This window comes from Leptodactylus fuscus, chromosome 11 (genome assembly GCF_031893055.1).
Source record: "Leptodactylus fuscus isolate aLepFus1 chromosome 11, aLepFus1.hap2, whole genome shotgun sequence".
Taxonomy (NCBI): domain Eukaryota; kingdom Metazoa; phylum Chordata; class Amphibia; order Anura; family Leptodactylidae; genus Leptodactylus; species Leptodactylus fuscus.
In genome coordinates, this window is record NC_134275.1 from 35432258 (window position 1) to 35449053 (window position 16796).

At 42.6% G+C, this 16796-nt stretch overlaps 1 protein-coding gene across 1 annotated transcript in view; it reads left to right on the forward strand.

Moving 5' to 3' along the window:
- PNCK (pregnancy up-regulated nonubiquitous CaM kinase) overlaps positions 1-14845 on the forward strand; it is a 48295-nt gene extending 33450 nt beyond the window's left edge. Inside the window, exons 4-12 of the mRNA XM_075259723.1 lie at positions 5068-5142; positions 7306-7444; positions 8457-8580; positions 9098-9173; positions 9656-9768; positions 10699-10777; positions 12615-12702; positions 13272-13394; positions 13656-14845. Of these exons, the coding sequence (XP_075115824.1) occupies positions 5068-5142; positions 7306-7444; positions 8457-8580; positions 9098-9173; positions 9656-9768; positions 10699-10777; positions 12615-12702; positions 13272-13388 (811 nt within the window). The 3' untranslated portion in view covers positions 13389-13394; positions 13656-14845. The remainder of the gene's footprint in view (positions 1-5067; positions 5143-7305; positions 7445-8456; positions 8581-9097; positions 9174-9655; positions 9769-10698; positions 10778-12614; positions 12703-13271; positions 13395-13655) is intronic.
- Positions 14846-16796: the final 1951 nt, after the last annotated feature.

A 16796-nucleotide genomic window follows, 5' to 3' on the forward strand; every position in this document is an offset into this window, starting at 1 on the left:
GATTCTGCAATATATAGGGGCATGAAAAGGCAATATATAGGCTTGCACGGGATTCTCTAAAAATTTGTGCATGTATATATAGTCGCTAATTTTAGTCCTACTTTCTACTCCCCATAGGGGGTGCCAGATCTACTGCACATGCAGTATGGCTGGTCAGCAAATACAGCAAAGCCTGTATCATAGACAAAGTGATAAAAGTCTCTTGAGGGCGCCATATAAATTATTTTCCAATCTATACTTCTCAATAATGAGTATGGGTCCAATTTGGTACCCTATATGTATTGTATCTGGCCAAAGCAAAGTACATGGCCATAGAGAGCTCATGATGGCCATAGGTTGGAGGGCTTTCTGGGCGACACCTTCTATTGATGCCTCCTTATGTGGTGCATCATACTATATATAATTTGTAGTGTAGCTAACCCCTTGGTCCTAATGATGAAGATATTGTGTCAAGTACAAACCATACAACAGAGGCATGGGGAGCCCAGAGTGGAGTTCAAGACGAGAAGAGTGTACAATGGTGAACTGGAATAAGGTGAGTGGACAGATGGTTAGACTAGAGGAAGCAACTTTGATACCATCTTCATGTATTTCACCCAAAGAAGATTGGGTGTCTCTGCCCTCTAAGTCCTTGTGCCATAGAGGTCGTCTCAACATGCCTACCGATGAGCTGTGGCAGACCCTGTGGGTCTGATCATACATTGCCCCTACAACAGTCCATGGATACATGGATGCATCTATTCCACTAAAGCAGAAGTGACTTTTCCTTACCAGTTCTCTGCTCCTAAGTGGGAGAGCCTCATCTACTATAGTATATTAAAATAATACTATTTGGAAAGAGGTCATCCCTTTAAATTTTGTACAGGAAGACTATTTACCCCCATATAATACCGTATGCAATTGCTCCTGTGAGTAGTCAATAGAATCTAAAGTATTGAGTATGCGGCAGAGGCAGGACGGTGAAATGATGCGACATGAGCTGTTCATCCCCACAATGTACATTACAGCATGAATTAAAGGCTTGTGAAGCAAATTGATGCCGAGCTCATCCATCCAAACTGCAGGGGGGACGGAAGAGAAGAATGGCCATTATCTTTACAGAACCCTCCCATTCTTTCCTACGGAATTCAGTATCCCTGCGGGTCAAGATGAACCTTACAATTCAGATATAAGACACTGATCCCAATCAGTATTCCTTCCAACATAGAGTAATAACATGGTGTATGGCTACATCACAGCAGGAGGGGGTTATCTCAGCGCTCAGCGAGCGCAGCAGATAAGTGGCGGCTTTACACATCTCATTATATTCTTTATGGATATGAAGCTTAATATTTCTGGTATGGCTGCATTACACGTTATGCCGGATATTCAGCCCAGTTTATCGTCCCGGTTAATTGGAGTTCAGATTGGAAAGTGACATCTTATTAAATCGTAGCGGTGGCACAGGTTCAGGCTTTAGGAGACCATCTGGAGGTTTGCTAAGTACATACCTCAGCGTAATGTAACATCGGCTGTTTTAATGGGTCTCAGTCTTTTGAGCTCTGTATGATTCCCCATTCATCTGGTCAGAAATAACAGTCTTAATGGTCTGCCATAAATAGCCCACCATCGGGCGGACATTGTATTTCACATGGATCTGACAACTTGACACAAATTGACAACAGGAACTTCATAGAGATGTCCATTCTAATGCATGTAACTCCTATCTACAGCTAGGATTAAACAGAGACTCTCACTAAGGTGCCAGGATGAAGAACCCAGGGTTTCATCCTACATACCTCCTTTTCATGATCCTTCAGTCAGTTCTTGAGCCTTGAGTTCTATACAGGTTCTCACCACTCAATAATAAAAAGGGGTGAGATCAACCAAGCATGTCCGCATAGCAGTCGCAGGGTCTGCCCCTATGGTACGCATGTCCTCACTTATTGACTAGATAATTGTTAGGGAATTGCAATAGGAGCAGTTCCCCAGTAGCTGCTGGAAACCCTTGGAAGGGGCACAAGAGACAGTGAGCCCTATGCTGAAGCCCCCACTGTCCCTTCCTGCTTGCCTAGTCCTATCCTATGTAATAGACGGCAACTTGGAGACGATCCCTTCCTATATACGTGAAACGCAAAACGCAGACAAGACAAACAACAACAAAGGGAGGTCAGGTAGCCGAGGGTCCAGTAACAGTCGAGCAACGCAGTGTCAAAATCGATATCCAAAAGAGTAGTCAATAGGGAAAGCCACAGGTCAAGAACCAGAATACACAAATAAACAGCAAGAGAAAAAGCCAGCCCGCACAAAGCAATAGCAAGCATTAATGAATGTGAGCCAAGAATAAATAGGGAGGAAGAACCCGCCCTGAACCTGAAAGGAAGGCAGGCAGTCAATCACAGGGAAAAACAAAACTTAACTCTTAGAGGAGCAAAGGGAAATGAAGGTGAAGGAGACGTGTGAGGTGGAAAATCAATTAACAAGGTGAAGGAATAGGACAGACAGTGCAACCAAAAACTCTGGCAAGTTATAAAACTGTGCGCGCCTCCTGCGCCGCAGCATGCGAGCAGAGGGTAGCGCAGAGACCAGAACAGGCAGAGGTGTTACAACAGGTTTTATGCCTGAATACTATATATTTGGGGAAACCTCTTCCGGGTAATAGTAGGAGAGACCACACTCTTTAGTATAGAATTTATAAAGTACCCTTGCCTATGGGGAGGACTATATAACTTTATATGTACAGTATGCATATCTCCCAACTTTCAAAGAACAGAAAGAGGGACAAAATGTGTGGTGCAATTTGAATGCTGTGGCAAATTTAGCTCCACCCACTTCTACATTGACCCCTCCCATTCTTATTCATTTTTTGTGTGCCCCCACACAGTATAACGCTCCTACAGTCACCCTAACATTATATGCCCCCACATTATAATGCTCCCCTCCAATTTCCCCACAGTATTAAGTCCCTCTCCTCGTGCCAAAGTTTAAACTGAGGGCAAATGGGGGGGGGGACTTTAAATAATGGGGGTAGTTGGAGGGGGACAATTAATTAATGGCAGCTGGAATGGAACATCAAACTGGGGGCCACTAGAGGATGACATTATAATGGGGCAGTTGGAAGGGGACATTAAACCATAGGGGTAGCTGGAGGGTGACATTAAACTGGAGGCAAATAGAAGAGTATATTAACCTGGGGCAGCTGGAGGGCGACATTAAACCGTAGGGGTAGCTGGAGGATGACATTAAACTGGGGGCAACTAGAGGTGGACATGTTGTCCCCAGTTTAATTTCCTCCGGACGCAGATGAGTTGAATCCGGGACATGCCTCCTGCTGACCGAGACTGAGGGACAAGACCCACAATCTGGGACTGTCCCGCAGAATCCAGGACAGTTGGAAGGTATGGGACATGACCAGACATGTGTGGTGCCAATGGTGGGACCACTACCTGTAAAATCTTATGACATATTCTTTAGATAAACCATAAAAGTCTCTTAGACATTAAATTATCTGTTTTGTCATAAACTGAACATTTCTTCAACCATGTATCTTCTTCAACTATGCTGGTATAGCCAATAAATGCTGGCAATGTGGTCATCTCCCTAGTGGTCCTCTGCTCCACCACCCTAAATACCTTTTCACACGTCGACCATGGTTATCCTTTTGGACGGTACAATGAAGTTCTAATTTTGTAGCACTTCTACCTTTTTTCTCCAAATCCTCCAAAAATAACAATGGCTTTGGAAGTCCCTATTATGACGATAACCCCATTATCTATGGGAACATGTCCTATGAAGAGAGACTGTCTGATTTGGACAAGTCTTAGAAGCACGCAGCTTTGGAAACATGAAGTTCTTCAGCTGACCCAGAGCCACCAGTTCCACCAAACCTTACCATCTATAGGAGATAAGGAAATGACTGCACAGTACATACATGAAAATATATGATGTTTTGTGAAAATCTCAAAGCTGTTTTAATGGACCCAAATTTTCTTTTGTTCTCGGCTACACAAATGTCTTCACATCCTGCTCCACCATCGTCATCATCATTAAAGCTTTGCAGAAGGCTCTACCTCCTAAAGCTTCACATTAGTCCTTTCCTTATTTGCCGTTCTGAAACATAGTCTTTTAAGCTGTTATCTGATCAAAAATTAATCTTTTCCAGCATTTCTATAGCTTTTTCATACTTATGCCCAAAAGCAGAACTTGCGCGGTTGTCATGACAACCTCAGAACTCTGTGTAGCTCCTCTGGTCTCCCAGGAAAGCTGAAATTACTCAAACCAACGTCCAAGGTTTTTTTTTTCCTTACCCACCCACCGTATAATTATGTGCGTGCGATCACAGAGACCGGAGGAATAAAGATAGCTCCGAAAATGTCATTTATTATCTGGCATTAAATAATACTATGCGCAAGGAAAGCTATACCGGCGTATACAGCCCCTCTGCAAAGGTTTTCGTAGATAATAGCTCAAAATATCCCTGAGTTCTGATTTGTAATGGTTTAGAGACCTGCCATACACATAAGAACAAAGTTGGCCACAGTTGCTGATTTTGCAGGACTTTCTTGCATGAAGATAGGTGTCCTGACACTCCCCTGACAGTGAATGGAAAGATTGGACATGCTGAATTTTGCACCGGAGAAGTATCTGGTTTTGACTTGCACCCCTCAATATGCAGCTCTCCACTAAATCCAGGGCAGTTGGAGTTTTTTTCTCTAGCCCCCACCATTCCCAAGCAATCAACTCTGTTAGTTTCAGCACGTGTATGCACTCTATTGTCAGGTGGGCGGTCCTTGGCTAGAGCAGAAAGACAGGGACCGCCCACCTGACAGAAGAGACCAAAATCGGGTTGAAAATAACAGCCATGATGGCTCAGGAATGTTGGGGGCTAGAGAAAAAATTCCAAATGTGCCAGAATTAGTGGAGCGGTGACTATTGATGGATGTGGTGGAGCTGGTGTAAGGTCTTCTTTAAGGAATTATAGAAGGGAAGTTAGATAAATACCGAAATTTTCTTGCAGTAGAAATGAGCATCTGGAGGAACACTTTTACAGTTTTCCATCATAACACTGTGTATCTTGTATCTTTGTAGGATTAACCATAAAAATATAGTGGCCCTTCAAGATATCCACGAGAGCCCCAGTCACCTGTACTTGGCCATGGAACTGTAAGTAACTGCCCAATATATTATATATAACTGTATAGAATATGATATCTGTAGTCATGGATGAAATAAGAGGTGTAGCTATAGAGGGTGCAAAGCTTGGAGTCACACCTGGGCCCTGGTGCCTGATGGGGCATAAAAGTTCCTGTTCTTGACTAGTAACTGAATGACTGTAGCAGCAACTTATATAACCTGTATTTTATAAATTACCATCTTCAGGTTTATTGCCTATGAGAACCTTAAAATAACTAAAGATATTAAAGGGGTTGTCCAATGGGGGTGTAAAACAAACAAACAAAAAAAGACATACTCACCTATTCCTAGCACTCCGTTGTCCAATCACAATCCCCTTTCCATCCCATAATGGGACTCGTCACGCCAAAAGTGGATAGGCTGACACAGGGCCAGCTCCAGGTTTTGTGGGCCCTTGGGCAACAGAGCCTCAGTGGGCCCCTTTTGGAGCAACTTATATGCACTGTAGCAAGGAAATAATTGGGTGGTTTTTTGCTGAGGCGGACCGATTGCAGTGGACTGAAATACAGTCTAGTATATTCCATACAAGTAGATAGAACCTGTTCAGACATCAGAAAGTAAAGAGCAATTTGGCAGACATCTGCCCCAACTAAGCAGGACACTACTTTTTTTCAGCTTCCTTCACTAATTGTCTTCAATGGGAGGCAGAATGAGGAAAGAATCTGCTGCTGATTTGGGGGCAAAATACGCTGCAAAATCTGCGCCAAATTCCACCATGTGAACAGGGCCTGATTCTGATAATGAATGCTTTCATCTGTGTTAATGGAAGTGCTCAATGCAGAAACTGAGTTGGCTCCCACAGATGCATACATACAGTACATTTATAAATCTATACAGACAGGGACGTAACTACCAAAGACTCGGCCCCATAACATACTTTTGTCCCCCCATGGCTTAGCGCACCCTTTCTTGGCCACCCCACAGTATAAATGGGCCTTTTAATCACACTATAATGTCCCACAGTGACCTCCACGCAGTATAATGTTCCACAATGACCTCCACGCAGTATAATGTCCCACAGTGGCCCCTTCACACAGTATAATGTCCCACAGAGACCTACACGTAGTATAATGTCCCACAGAGACCTCCACGCAGTATAATGTCCCACAGAGACCTACACGCAGTATAATGTCCCACAGTGACCTCCACACAGTATAATGTCCCACAGAGACCTTCATACAGTATAATGTCCCACAGTGACCTCCACGCAGTATAATGTCCCACAGTGACCTCCACGCAGTATAGTGTCCCACAATGACCTCCACGTAGTATAGTGTCCCATAGCAGCCCCTCCACAAAGCATAATGTCCATTGGCAGCACCTCCACACTGTACAATTTCTGATAGAGGCCCCTTCACAAACTATAATGTCCTACAGTGGCCCCTCCATATAGTGTTATCGTAGTGTCATAGTGTCCCCTAGGGTGGTTCTTGCAACTATTGCAAAAATTTTGGGGTCAGTAGAACCCAAAATTTTTGGGATCCATAACTCACAAACTATTATTATACTCCCGGGTCTCAAAAACAGCACCACACATATCCACAGGTTGCTTGTGGTATTGCACCTCAACTCCTTTCACTTCAATGAAGCTGCAATACCAGACATGACCCATGGACAGGTGTGGCTCTGTCTAAAAGAAAGCAGTCATGCTATGTATTTTAGATAGCTTTGCAAAGATGAGAACAGAGATGGTGACAAGTCACCCAGGATGTGTCAATAGTAAGGAGGGGGGTTCTTATTTTGCCTTTTGCTGCTGGACCCTACATTACATGGACACCAATTCTTTAAAAGTAGAGCAAGGAAAAATACTTCCTAAAGAAATTCTTAAGCCAAAACGAAATAGATGACATCAGCTCTGCGGTGTCTATAGAAAAGGTCAACGGTGACATGCGGCCTGTGGCTTTAAATTAGGTAGCAGAGAGTGGATTAAGTGACCCGGGCAGGTTTCATTATCCACTGCCTGCCAGGTCCCTGGCTGAAGCCCGTTAAATCCACATGCACACAGTGCTTACACCGAGTGACTCACATGCCCAGGCATTCCTGTGCTCTAATCCCAACGGCTCTGAGTGCCGCGTAATTCTCTGCGTGCCGCTGTGACTCCAGCCTGAATCATGACATCTCCATATCTCACAGTGTCACAGGCGGCGAGCTCTTCGATCGTATCATCGAACGGGGATATTACACAGAGAAGGATGCCAGTCAGCTGATCCGACAAGTCCTGGATGCCGTCCAGTACTTGCACAATATGGGGATTGTGCATCGTGACTTGAAGGTACTGAATTGTAGATATATATCGTGGTTTATACATTTATAGTATATATATAGAATTCATTTACATTAAAAGCCAAGTGACTCTGTAAATTACATTCCTTATCTTGTCATACAGTTACAGCCTGTATTATACTCAGGAGCTACATTCACAATTCTGCTGCTTGTTATTACAACACACATATAGTCACACACAGCTACGCTCAGATCTTAACCGCTCCTTTTATCGGCATTAAATTGCAATTTTTGTAGAGCCAATGAAGCCTGCAGATTTCAGCTCTGAAGCTTTGTGAAAGAAGTTCTGCTGTGTAATACATGCTGTCAATCAAGATCAGGATGGAGAGTTGACTCCATGCCAGGCTCAACAGTTCCAGAATAGGTGCATAGATGCATCCATAAGAACCACAACCAGGAGGGGGCATATTTTGAGTCCATCTTTCTATGGTGGTAAACCACAGATATCATGGAGATCTAGCCTTCATAGCTTAGAGGTACCATGGGAGGTGTGAACCAATACACGGCTTTCCCCCTCAACAGGCACCACAGAATTAAACTTTATTCACACGAAGGGCAAAAACCACTGTATGATGGCTGTTCTTGTAATACAAGGCCATATGTAGAACACATTGATTTCAATGTCTCTATTCACACGTCCGATTTTAATGGACCATCAAAAAATATTACATGTTCTATCTTCACAGATCTCTCTATAGACTGAGGGACCGGTGAAAAAGAGACCCAGACAAAACCAAAATGGCTGGGAAAAAAAAACCCCATTTCATCCATTTTTCATGGCTGTTACTCTCCACAATCATGTGAATATAGCCTTAGCAAACATGGCAAGAGGAACTGCTCAAAGAATAGGGAAAACGAGGCAAGGACCACCATGACGGAGGTCCATGTTAACTTTTTGCTAGGAATCTGCCATCCTTTATTGAATACGGCGCTTACAGACTCCATGTACATTCCCAATGACTCCACCACCATCTGTAGCCAATTGTTCTTTATGCTTTTAGCCAGAAAACCTGCTCTATGCAACTCCCTTTGAGGACTCAAAGATCATGATCAGCGACTTTGGCCTTTCGAAGATCGAAGATGGTGGAATGATGGCTACGGCTTGTGGGACACCAGGTTATGTGGGTAAGGAGCTGATCTATTGTGTTTTATGACATCTTGGAAGATGAAGTACTAAGTGTATCTACATAGTCAGAGCACAAAGGATTTTTTTTTAGCTTTTGAACAGAGTAGTACTTGAGAAGAGTCTTGCAAACTTCTTATATTCAGGTACAAATACAGATACAAAAACAAAGTAAAACTTCAGCAACAGAATAGAGAATTCCAGTGGCATCTCCGATGCAGTTTCTGATTTGGCATGAACAAAAAATTCAGGAATGTACAAAAAGTAGAATTTATAGGTAGGTCGACACTAGGAATCGAGTATGGAAATCAAGTTTGGGGTTCAGATTTACAGTATGGCAGAAATCTAGGCTTTAGGGTGCACTGGTCTAGGACATATGGGAGACAGAACTGGGTCTGCAAAAAAAGACCAACCACCAGGTAGTCAACTGGGCAGTCTGGCATTTAATGATCTCATGTTTGGGTCTCTGGGTAAACCCACAGGTTACCACTTCTCTGAATGTCCCTTTCTGATATACAGCTCCTGAACTCCTGGAGCAGAAGCCATATGGAAAAGCTGTGGATGTTTGGGCCATCGGGGTCATCTCGTACATTCTGTAAGTAAAACACTTTAGGCTGCACTTTGTGACTACAGGTCCTTCTAGGCTAGATTGGACAAAAGTCACCAAGTGGTTGCATATTAGTGCACAAAGGAATATTGTCCATAGAGGGAGTATGTAAATAATACTGCTATACTGTGCCAAATTAATACAACATTTTTGACCTGGGACTAAATTTACAGCATAGTATGAAGTCTCGGTTCAGACCTCTAGATGGGACATGCCCCAATTGTCCAATGTGCCCATGCTATAAAAAAATGACGACCCATATAACATAGTAATGACGTATAATAACACACAAAGGTCACAATTAAAACAATTGCACAGGTAATCCTCCATCAATGCCGGGACTAGGATTTTAATGATAAATGTAATCTCCATTAGTCAGAGGTAATCCTTCTATGGAGACGATCATTACGAGTCCCAATTCAACCTACAATCTAGTGGCCAAATTGTTAATGTCCCATATGTCTCTACAGGCTTTGTGGATACCCACCATTCTATGACGAAAATGACTCTGAACTCTTCAATCAGATCTTAAAGGCGGAGTATGAATTTGACTCTCCATACTGGGATGATATTTCCGAATCAGGTACAGTCCCCCTGCTTCCAGTCGTCTCCTCTTCTTTAACCCTTTCCTAGAAGGTCCTCATGAAAACGTCCTATCATGACACTTGGTGGTAAAAGAACAGAATAACCTTTCATCTCAAGTTTCTTCTACTTTCCAAGCCAAGAGTTTTAAAATACTTCAATGTAAATGGATAACCTCTCTATATCCAGCCAGAGTCAAAAATTCTCAAGTAATGAAGGTTTAAGGCAGAGAAAATAAAGATCTCGCTTGGAATAGATGAAATAATGAGATCTCCAGGGTATTGAGGTGCTGGTGCTCCTCAAGGTTCCTTCACAGGAGACTGGCAGAAAAACTGATACCTTGATAGTCATCCTGGCAGGAGAACACAGGTGTTACCTAAAGAAATTTCAGTTTTTGATGTGACAGAATCTTTCTCAACACATTTCTTGTTTTTGTTGCTTTTTTTTTTTTTTTTTTAATTTAACCCTTTCCCTCCAGTCAATTTTCTCTTTTTGCATTGTTGTTTTTCTACCCTGTCTTCCGAAAGCCATAACTTTTTATTTTTTTCCATTTACAGAGATGTTTCAGGACCTATTTTTAGTGGGACATGTTGTACTTTGCAATGGCACCATTTAATATTCTGTACAATGTACTGGGAAACTGGGAAAAATTTGGAATGGGGTGGAATTGGAAAAAAAATGCAGTTATGTTATTAAGTCTTAAAAAAAAAAACCTGTATTTTTTATTGGTATCCTTCTGGGGTTGTTAACGTTCACATATGTGTTGGTATTGTAGGTGGTATTGAACACGCCAAACCCTGTAAGAAATTTTGTAGACTATGTATTATACATGTCTTGTCCTCATACAGTTCAAAACACCACGTGGTCCCACTTATCAGTGTCATACCGCCATATACCAGATTGTGACACCTATTCATAACATGTCTTCTAGCCAAAGACTTCATCCGGCACCTGCTGGAGAGAGAGCCAGAGAAGCGGTTTACCTGTGAGCAGGCACTGCAGCATCCATGGTAAGACCACCATGCTGAGCCTTCATCTGCTCCTCTGTCCATGAACAGATCACACTCATCCTATGTAGTTCTAGGCAGCTGGCCAAGACATGCAGAGAAGCCACAGTATAAACTCTGGAAACAGACCTCTTATTACCATCCGCTATTCTCAAGCACGTACTACAGTCCTGTGCCAAAAGGCAAGCGACTAGAGTGTGGATAGAGGGCAATGATGTTACATCTCTGCCTGATCTACTATATATTTCCATATATTGCCCTTTAAGAGGTTGTTTCTGATTATAAAGCCCCCTTACACAGCGCCACTGAATACATTGGCTATGCCTGGTATTGCTAGTCTCACTGGTCCTGTAGGGATGACGTTGCCACCCATGGGCCTGTGATCACTGCTGCCATCACAGGTCTTGACGGCGATGCCTGTATTTATGGCGCAAGACCCCCATGCAAGGAAAGCATACTGTTATTGCAGGACATGTGAAAGACCACCAGGGTGGTAGTGCTAGAGCAGTGGGGGAATTTACAGATAAGAATAGTTATTGTTATCCCATTACCTGCTATGAGTAAGTTTTTAAGAATCCTGGACAACCCCATAAGTAGAGATCCCCGACCCCCATATCCCAGTGGGCCCTGACATTTGCCCGTTATGATGCCAGTCCATTTTACAGACTCTCCTTTAGCTGAGGGTTATGTAGAAGTGGCAGAACAATTTATTTTTTGACTTTCCTTCAAATTATCTTCTGTCTTCCCCGATGTTTCTTTTCTCTTCTATTTGTATTGAAACAGTATTAGAAAACGACATCTTCATCCATCACAATAAGCCGCATCCTCTGGCCCCGTGGTGCTTGGCACAACTCCCAGCATGCTCCTGCTGCATTCTGGGAGACTTTCAAGAGTCACGGCAAAGAAATGAGTTTTCTGGTTTTATGTGATGAGTAAATAGAAGACATTTAATAGAGGAAATTCTACTTTTCTATTTTATTGGATTCATGAAGCCATTGCGCTTGATGAATGTTCCCTGAATATACCACCAGCTCTGTAAAACTTCATCATTAGACAGAAATATGATGTAACACAGACAGAGCGGAGACGTGACTCATAAGATTCCATGGTATTCTCAGCACAATGAATTTAGCTCCTCAGTGGTTGCCAAAACTTGTCCAGTACCACTAACTTTGGATGGCTCTTTATGCAGTACAGCTAAGGCTATACAGATCCTATGTTGATCTTATGTGTTTCCATGGTGACAGACTACAAACAAACCCTGTGTAGTCTGATCCTACATTTATATATTGACCTAGTCCCTCTTTAATTCACAGATGTTATATTAAGAGACTAGAACTGGCCATACACTTATGACAATGTTTCCTCCCAACTCCCCCGATAAAGATGGATGCTTGACTGGACATGTTGGATATCAACCACCTTGTTTCTCCTGAAATCTGCCATCCGAGGAAGAGTTGGCAGATCCCAATGTACATTAGACAGTTGGCTGATCCCACGAAAAAAATTTTGGCTCAAGTTTATCTAATGTTTATGGCTATCTCAACACATAGCTGCAGGATCAAACTACACGCAAGTTGTAGTCTGTAATCATGGATACACACAAGCTGGTATAGGGGCTGTATACAAAGGGCATTCTCCAGCACTAGGCAAGCCTGGGAAGATGCCTACACACTACTCTATGCTTGTCCAGCTAGCAGTGGAGTGGACATGAGGACCACTATGACTTTGTTGCTTAAGGATCTGCTTACACTGACCCCTTTGTTCTAGAATCATCCAATAAATGATGTACTATTACAGAATGTGAGCCGACTAACATCATCTATTTTATGTTCTGCAGGATTTCTGGAGATACGGCTCTAGAAAGAGACATCCATGGGTCAGTTAGTGAACAGATCCAGAAAAATTTTGCCCGAAGTCAATGGAAGGTAAGCTGAGTCTACAGTAGACTGAGTCTAATGATACAGTAAGTTACCTTTAGATATCATTATATGGCAAATAGATGTTCAAGTTATCCTGTAGGGTCCACAATACCTTTGTGGACTTGTAGATGTGTCCTTCCTTACCTTTCCTCTTGGCCCAAGATGGCTCTCTCTATTGTGTTCCTCGGTTGGACGTTGGAAAGATACCCATACTAAGACAAAGGAAAAATGTATTTAGATGAGTGGAAAACTTCTACAAGATCCTAATAGTGTATGAAGGACATTTTGAGATCTAAGATAGTAATGTCGTGGCACTTGGTCTAAAAAGGGTGTTAAGCGATTTATTTTGGACAAGATGAATGTTCTGACTGTTAAGACTGAGACCATAATAGGAGTAAACTATCCCATTGTGCACAAGGTTCTCACTGTTCTTCTGATAATACAAATAGTAAGAAGAACAATAACTTAGTATGGGAAGTGAAGATGTGTGAATAATAGTTGTTCAGGTAGAGCAGGTAATCTCATGGACCTTTCGTCTCTAGTGATATAAATCATGTCTTCATATATCTATTTAGAGGGCCTTTAATGCAACGTCATTTCTGCGTCACATCACTAAGATGGGTCAAAGTGCCGAGACAGAAGCAGAAGAAACACACGGAGAGGCTGTCCCGGATGAGAAGGATAAATGGTGATTAAAGGTGAGAAGATAAGGACCAACTGGTTAAATAGGGAGTGAGAACCTTAAATCTGTCCTTCAGAGGTCGTTTATGAAGGCAGGAGAAGCTCATGGTAAAACTCAAACTTCTCACAAGGTTTCTACAAAGGCAAATGCCATGAAGTGATAATTGTCTACCTTTACTTCCACCATTTCTGAATGGTATAAAAGTGTTCTTCTTCCTCTGGGATACGGTCTTGTCATGGAGCTACCTATTGACATTCTTATTTCTTTTCCCTTACAGCTGGAAAGTAAAGACTTGACGTCTGGAGTACCCTCATCCCAGGGATCTCCATGTCAGGCACTACACCCTTGCATGAGCTTGTGGTGACACCTGTCTGCATGATGCCTTCAGCGGCCAATGGCTGTTCTTCCCTTAGCCCACCACGGCCCCCTTTAACTTCCTGCCCCTCCAGCTGGCCCCAGTTTATTGAGAGGTTATTGAGATGGAGCACAAACACCACTTCAGTATTACTGATTCCCATTGTCTCCTCATTCAAAGGGCCAGAAAGCAACATAGAGGATTCACTCGCTGGGTATCCAATACTCCACCGCAGTGAGCAATGCAGAAGAAGACGACCAAGGAACCAGGAACATTGCACTGTGATATACATCACATATCCACATCTGAAGCCCCTTTCTTCTGTTACTATGAGGACTCGAGACCTTCTATGGTGATGACTTCATGGTCCTCACAGAAGGTTTCTGAGATCAGATGAGGCAAAATGTTAAAGGTAGCTAAAGCCATATTTGGTACCCAAGGACCTGAGTTGTGTAAGGTCACCACTTAGCCATTGTAATTCTCATCATATGCCTTAGTCAACGCCAAGGTTCATTTCAGATTACTTCAAAATTACATTTCTTCTAATTATGTAGATTTATTCCATGAGAAATAAAACTGAGATACGAGAACGTGCATTGAATCACGGGTGTCTCAACATAAAGGACAAATCATAGTTGAGATGTAAAAGAAGGCAAAGGCTAAAAATTAAACCAAAAGATATCCTTAAGATGGAATGATCGGGACCTGGAAGGCTGGGAAGATCATGAGCTGAATTTTCTTTGGGTTTGGATGTCTTGGCTGTGTAACTTCTAGTGGAAAAGTGTTGCCGTCATTGTAAACCCTGGGGTCTTTGTGCCAAACCACAGACCTAGAGCTCCTCCATGCTTTTTTGTCAAGATGTGACATCTACGTTGAGGAGACACTTTTCATGAAACACTTTGTGGACTCACCAACACTCATCGAAAACCCCTTTCCCCCCAGTGAAGATGTGCCAAAAATGTTGAAAGTGTGCTTTAGGCTTCTGGTGTCATTATGAACCACATAGTTATTGGTGTATTAGGACTGTGGTTTAGTCTCTGGAAGAGTGTACTCTTGTGATCTTACTGTAATATATTAAATACAAGTGCTGGCCTGTAAATCCTACCATGAAACGTTTCCAGTTTTTCTTTGTTTGTTCCCTAAAATAATCCTATATAGACTTCTCTATAGAATGAGTCTCAAGTTACTGCCATATAAGGTTTCAGTGTACATCTGGGCCATACATCAATGTACATAGGATATACATTTGTTATTACTTAGACATAACCAAAGATAAGAGCAGCGGGAGAGCTCTTAATATAATGTATAGGTCAATGAAGGGGGACAGACATCAGGGACTGAGAGCTAGAATGTTTTGAAAACTAAAACAAGGGACTCCAAATGTCACATGTAGAGTTTACGCGACTTCTCAGTCCAAAATCGAAACCTATAATTTGTCTATAGTAATCCAGCCATTACACCAATGTAAATAATAGTCAGATAATGCTAAAATAATACCGCCATATATCTACAATTAATACTCCCAAATAAATATCAGTGGTCTATAACCCATGGTATTCCAATCAGAACCAGACATTCTCAGTATGGAGACGACTGCCTTATATAATGTTGCCATATAGTACACATATAACACAGCATTAGAATGGTGCCAAGAGTTAGAGCCAAGATATAGTTCTTGTCCCTAAACAGTTAAGAGAAACTTCTCAGTCCCCAGAGTATACCTGATTTATTAGTCAGTTCAGCGCTAGGTATGACGTCTCCAGGTGGTGGGATTGAGCCGGGAGAATCCCACAGGCACTTTAGTACTTGAGTCACGGCCAAGTCGCATGACTAACATCAACCATTACTGAGACTGGGGGAATCAGCTATTTGTAGAAGGAGAAACCATCCAGGGTCTGCGTGACTGAGCCGCTCTTGTTCCTTGGCACACGGCTGTAGTTCACGTGCTCATTTGTCAGTGGGTTTCTATGGTTGCGTAGAAACAAAACCTTAAAGGGGCTGTCCAGTTTGGGAACCTCATTTTCATATATACTGAATTCCAAGTAAGTAGAAAGGGGTCCTCAGGATCCTGGTTATAAAGAGTGTCTCTCACTCTGGAGGACTTGTCCCGCCTGCATTACATAGACAATCCATTGGTTAGAATGGTCATTGTGTAATGCTTATTTTCTCCTATGGTGGCGCTGTGAAGGTAGATAGGTAATTTAAAAAACACTGCCAGATTACATATGATCACTGGGAACACTTTGTGATCTGTTTATTTTCAAGGAACACCAAGTCAAAATCTCACTGCCTAAACCTGCACTCGCCCCGGGGTATTCAGTTACTGTTCATTGCCTGTACTTAAATAGGCAGAGCCAGGGACAGCCCAAAGAAGCAATTATGTAATGCCGCCATCTTGTGCCCTATGAGTATGGACAATGCCAGTCTTCAGTGTTTACACACATAATCCGCCATCCTGTGTCATATGAATATGGACAATGCCAGTCTTCAGTGTTTACATACATAATCCGCCATCCTGTGTCGTATGAATATGGATTATGCCAGTCTTCAGTGCGCCATGACTTTCAGTTTCAGATCTGTTTTAGTTGCATGTCCAAAAACATTACAGTTAATAGACTTTTAGGAAATTTTCATACAAAATGGCCAACTCCTTTCATTCGACTGCTCCGTATATAGGTACTGCATAGCCGTATACACTGAATGTAAAATGACACTGTCCAGTCCTTTATGATGTAGCTCAGGGTAAGTAATCATGCCTTAATAGGTTTACATGGCTGGGCCTGTCTGTAGTATATACACAATTCCTATAAGGGGCTTCTTCTGCAGCCTGACTATAAACACTTACTATATGAAGTCTTCCCTGGGACGTAAGTCACGAGTGGCGCGGCCTCTGCTCTGTGCTAAGCTCCCACTTGTCATAACAGGAGGCGGATATAAAAGACATTCTCCCTCCGAAGTACATTATGTAGAAGTGTTTATGGCAGCTATGTGTCCGCACCAGGCCCGCCATCCTCATACCTCCCCACCAGCTCTGGGAAATGTCACTGTGCGCCCACTCCTGTC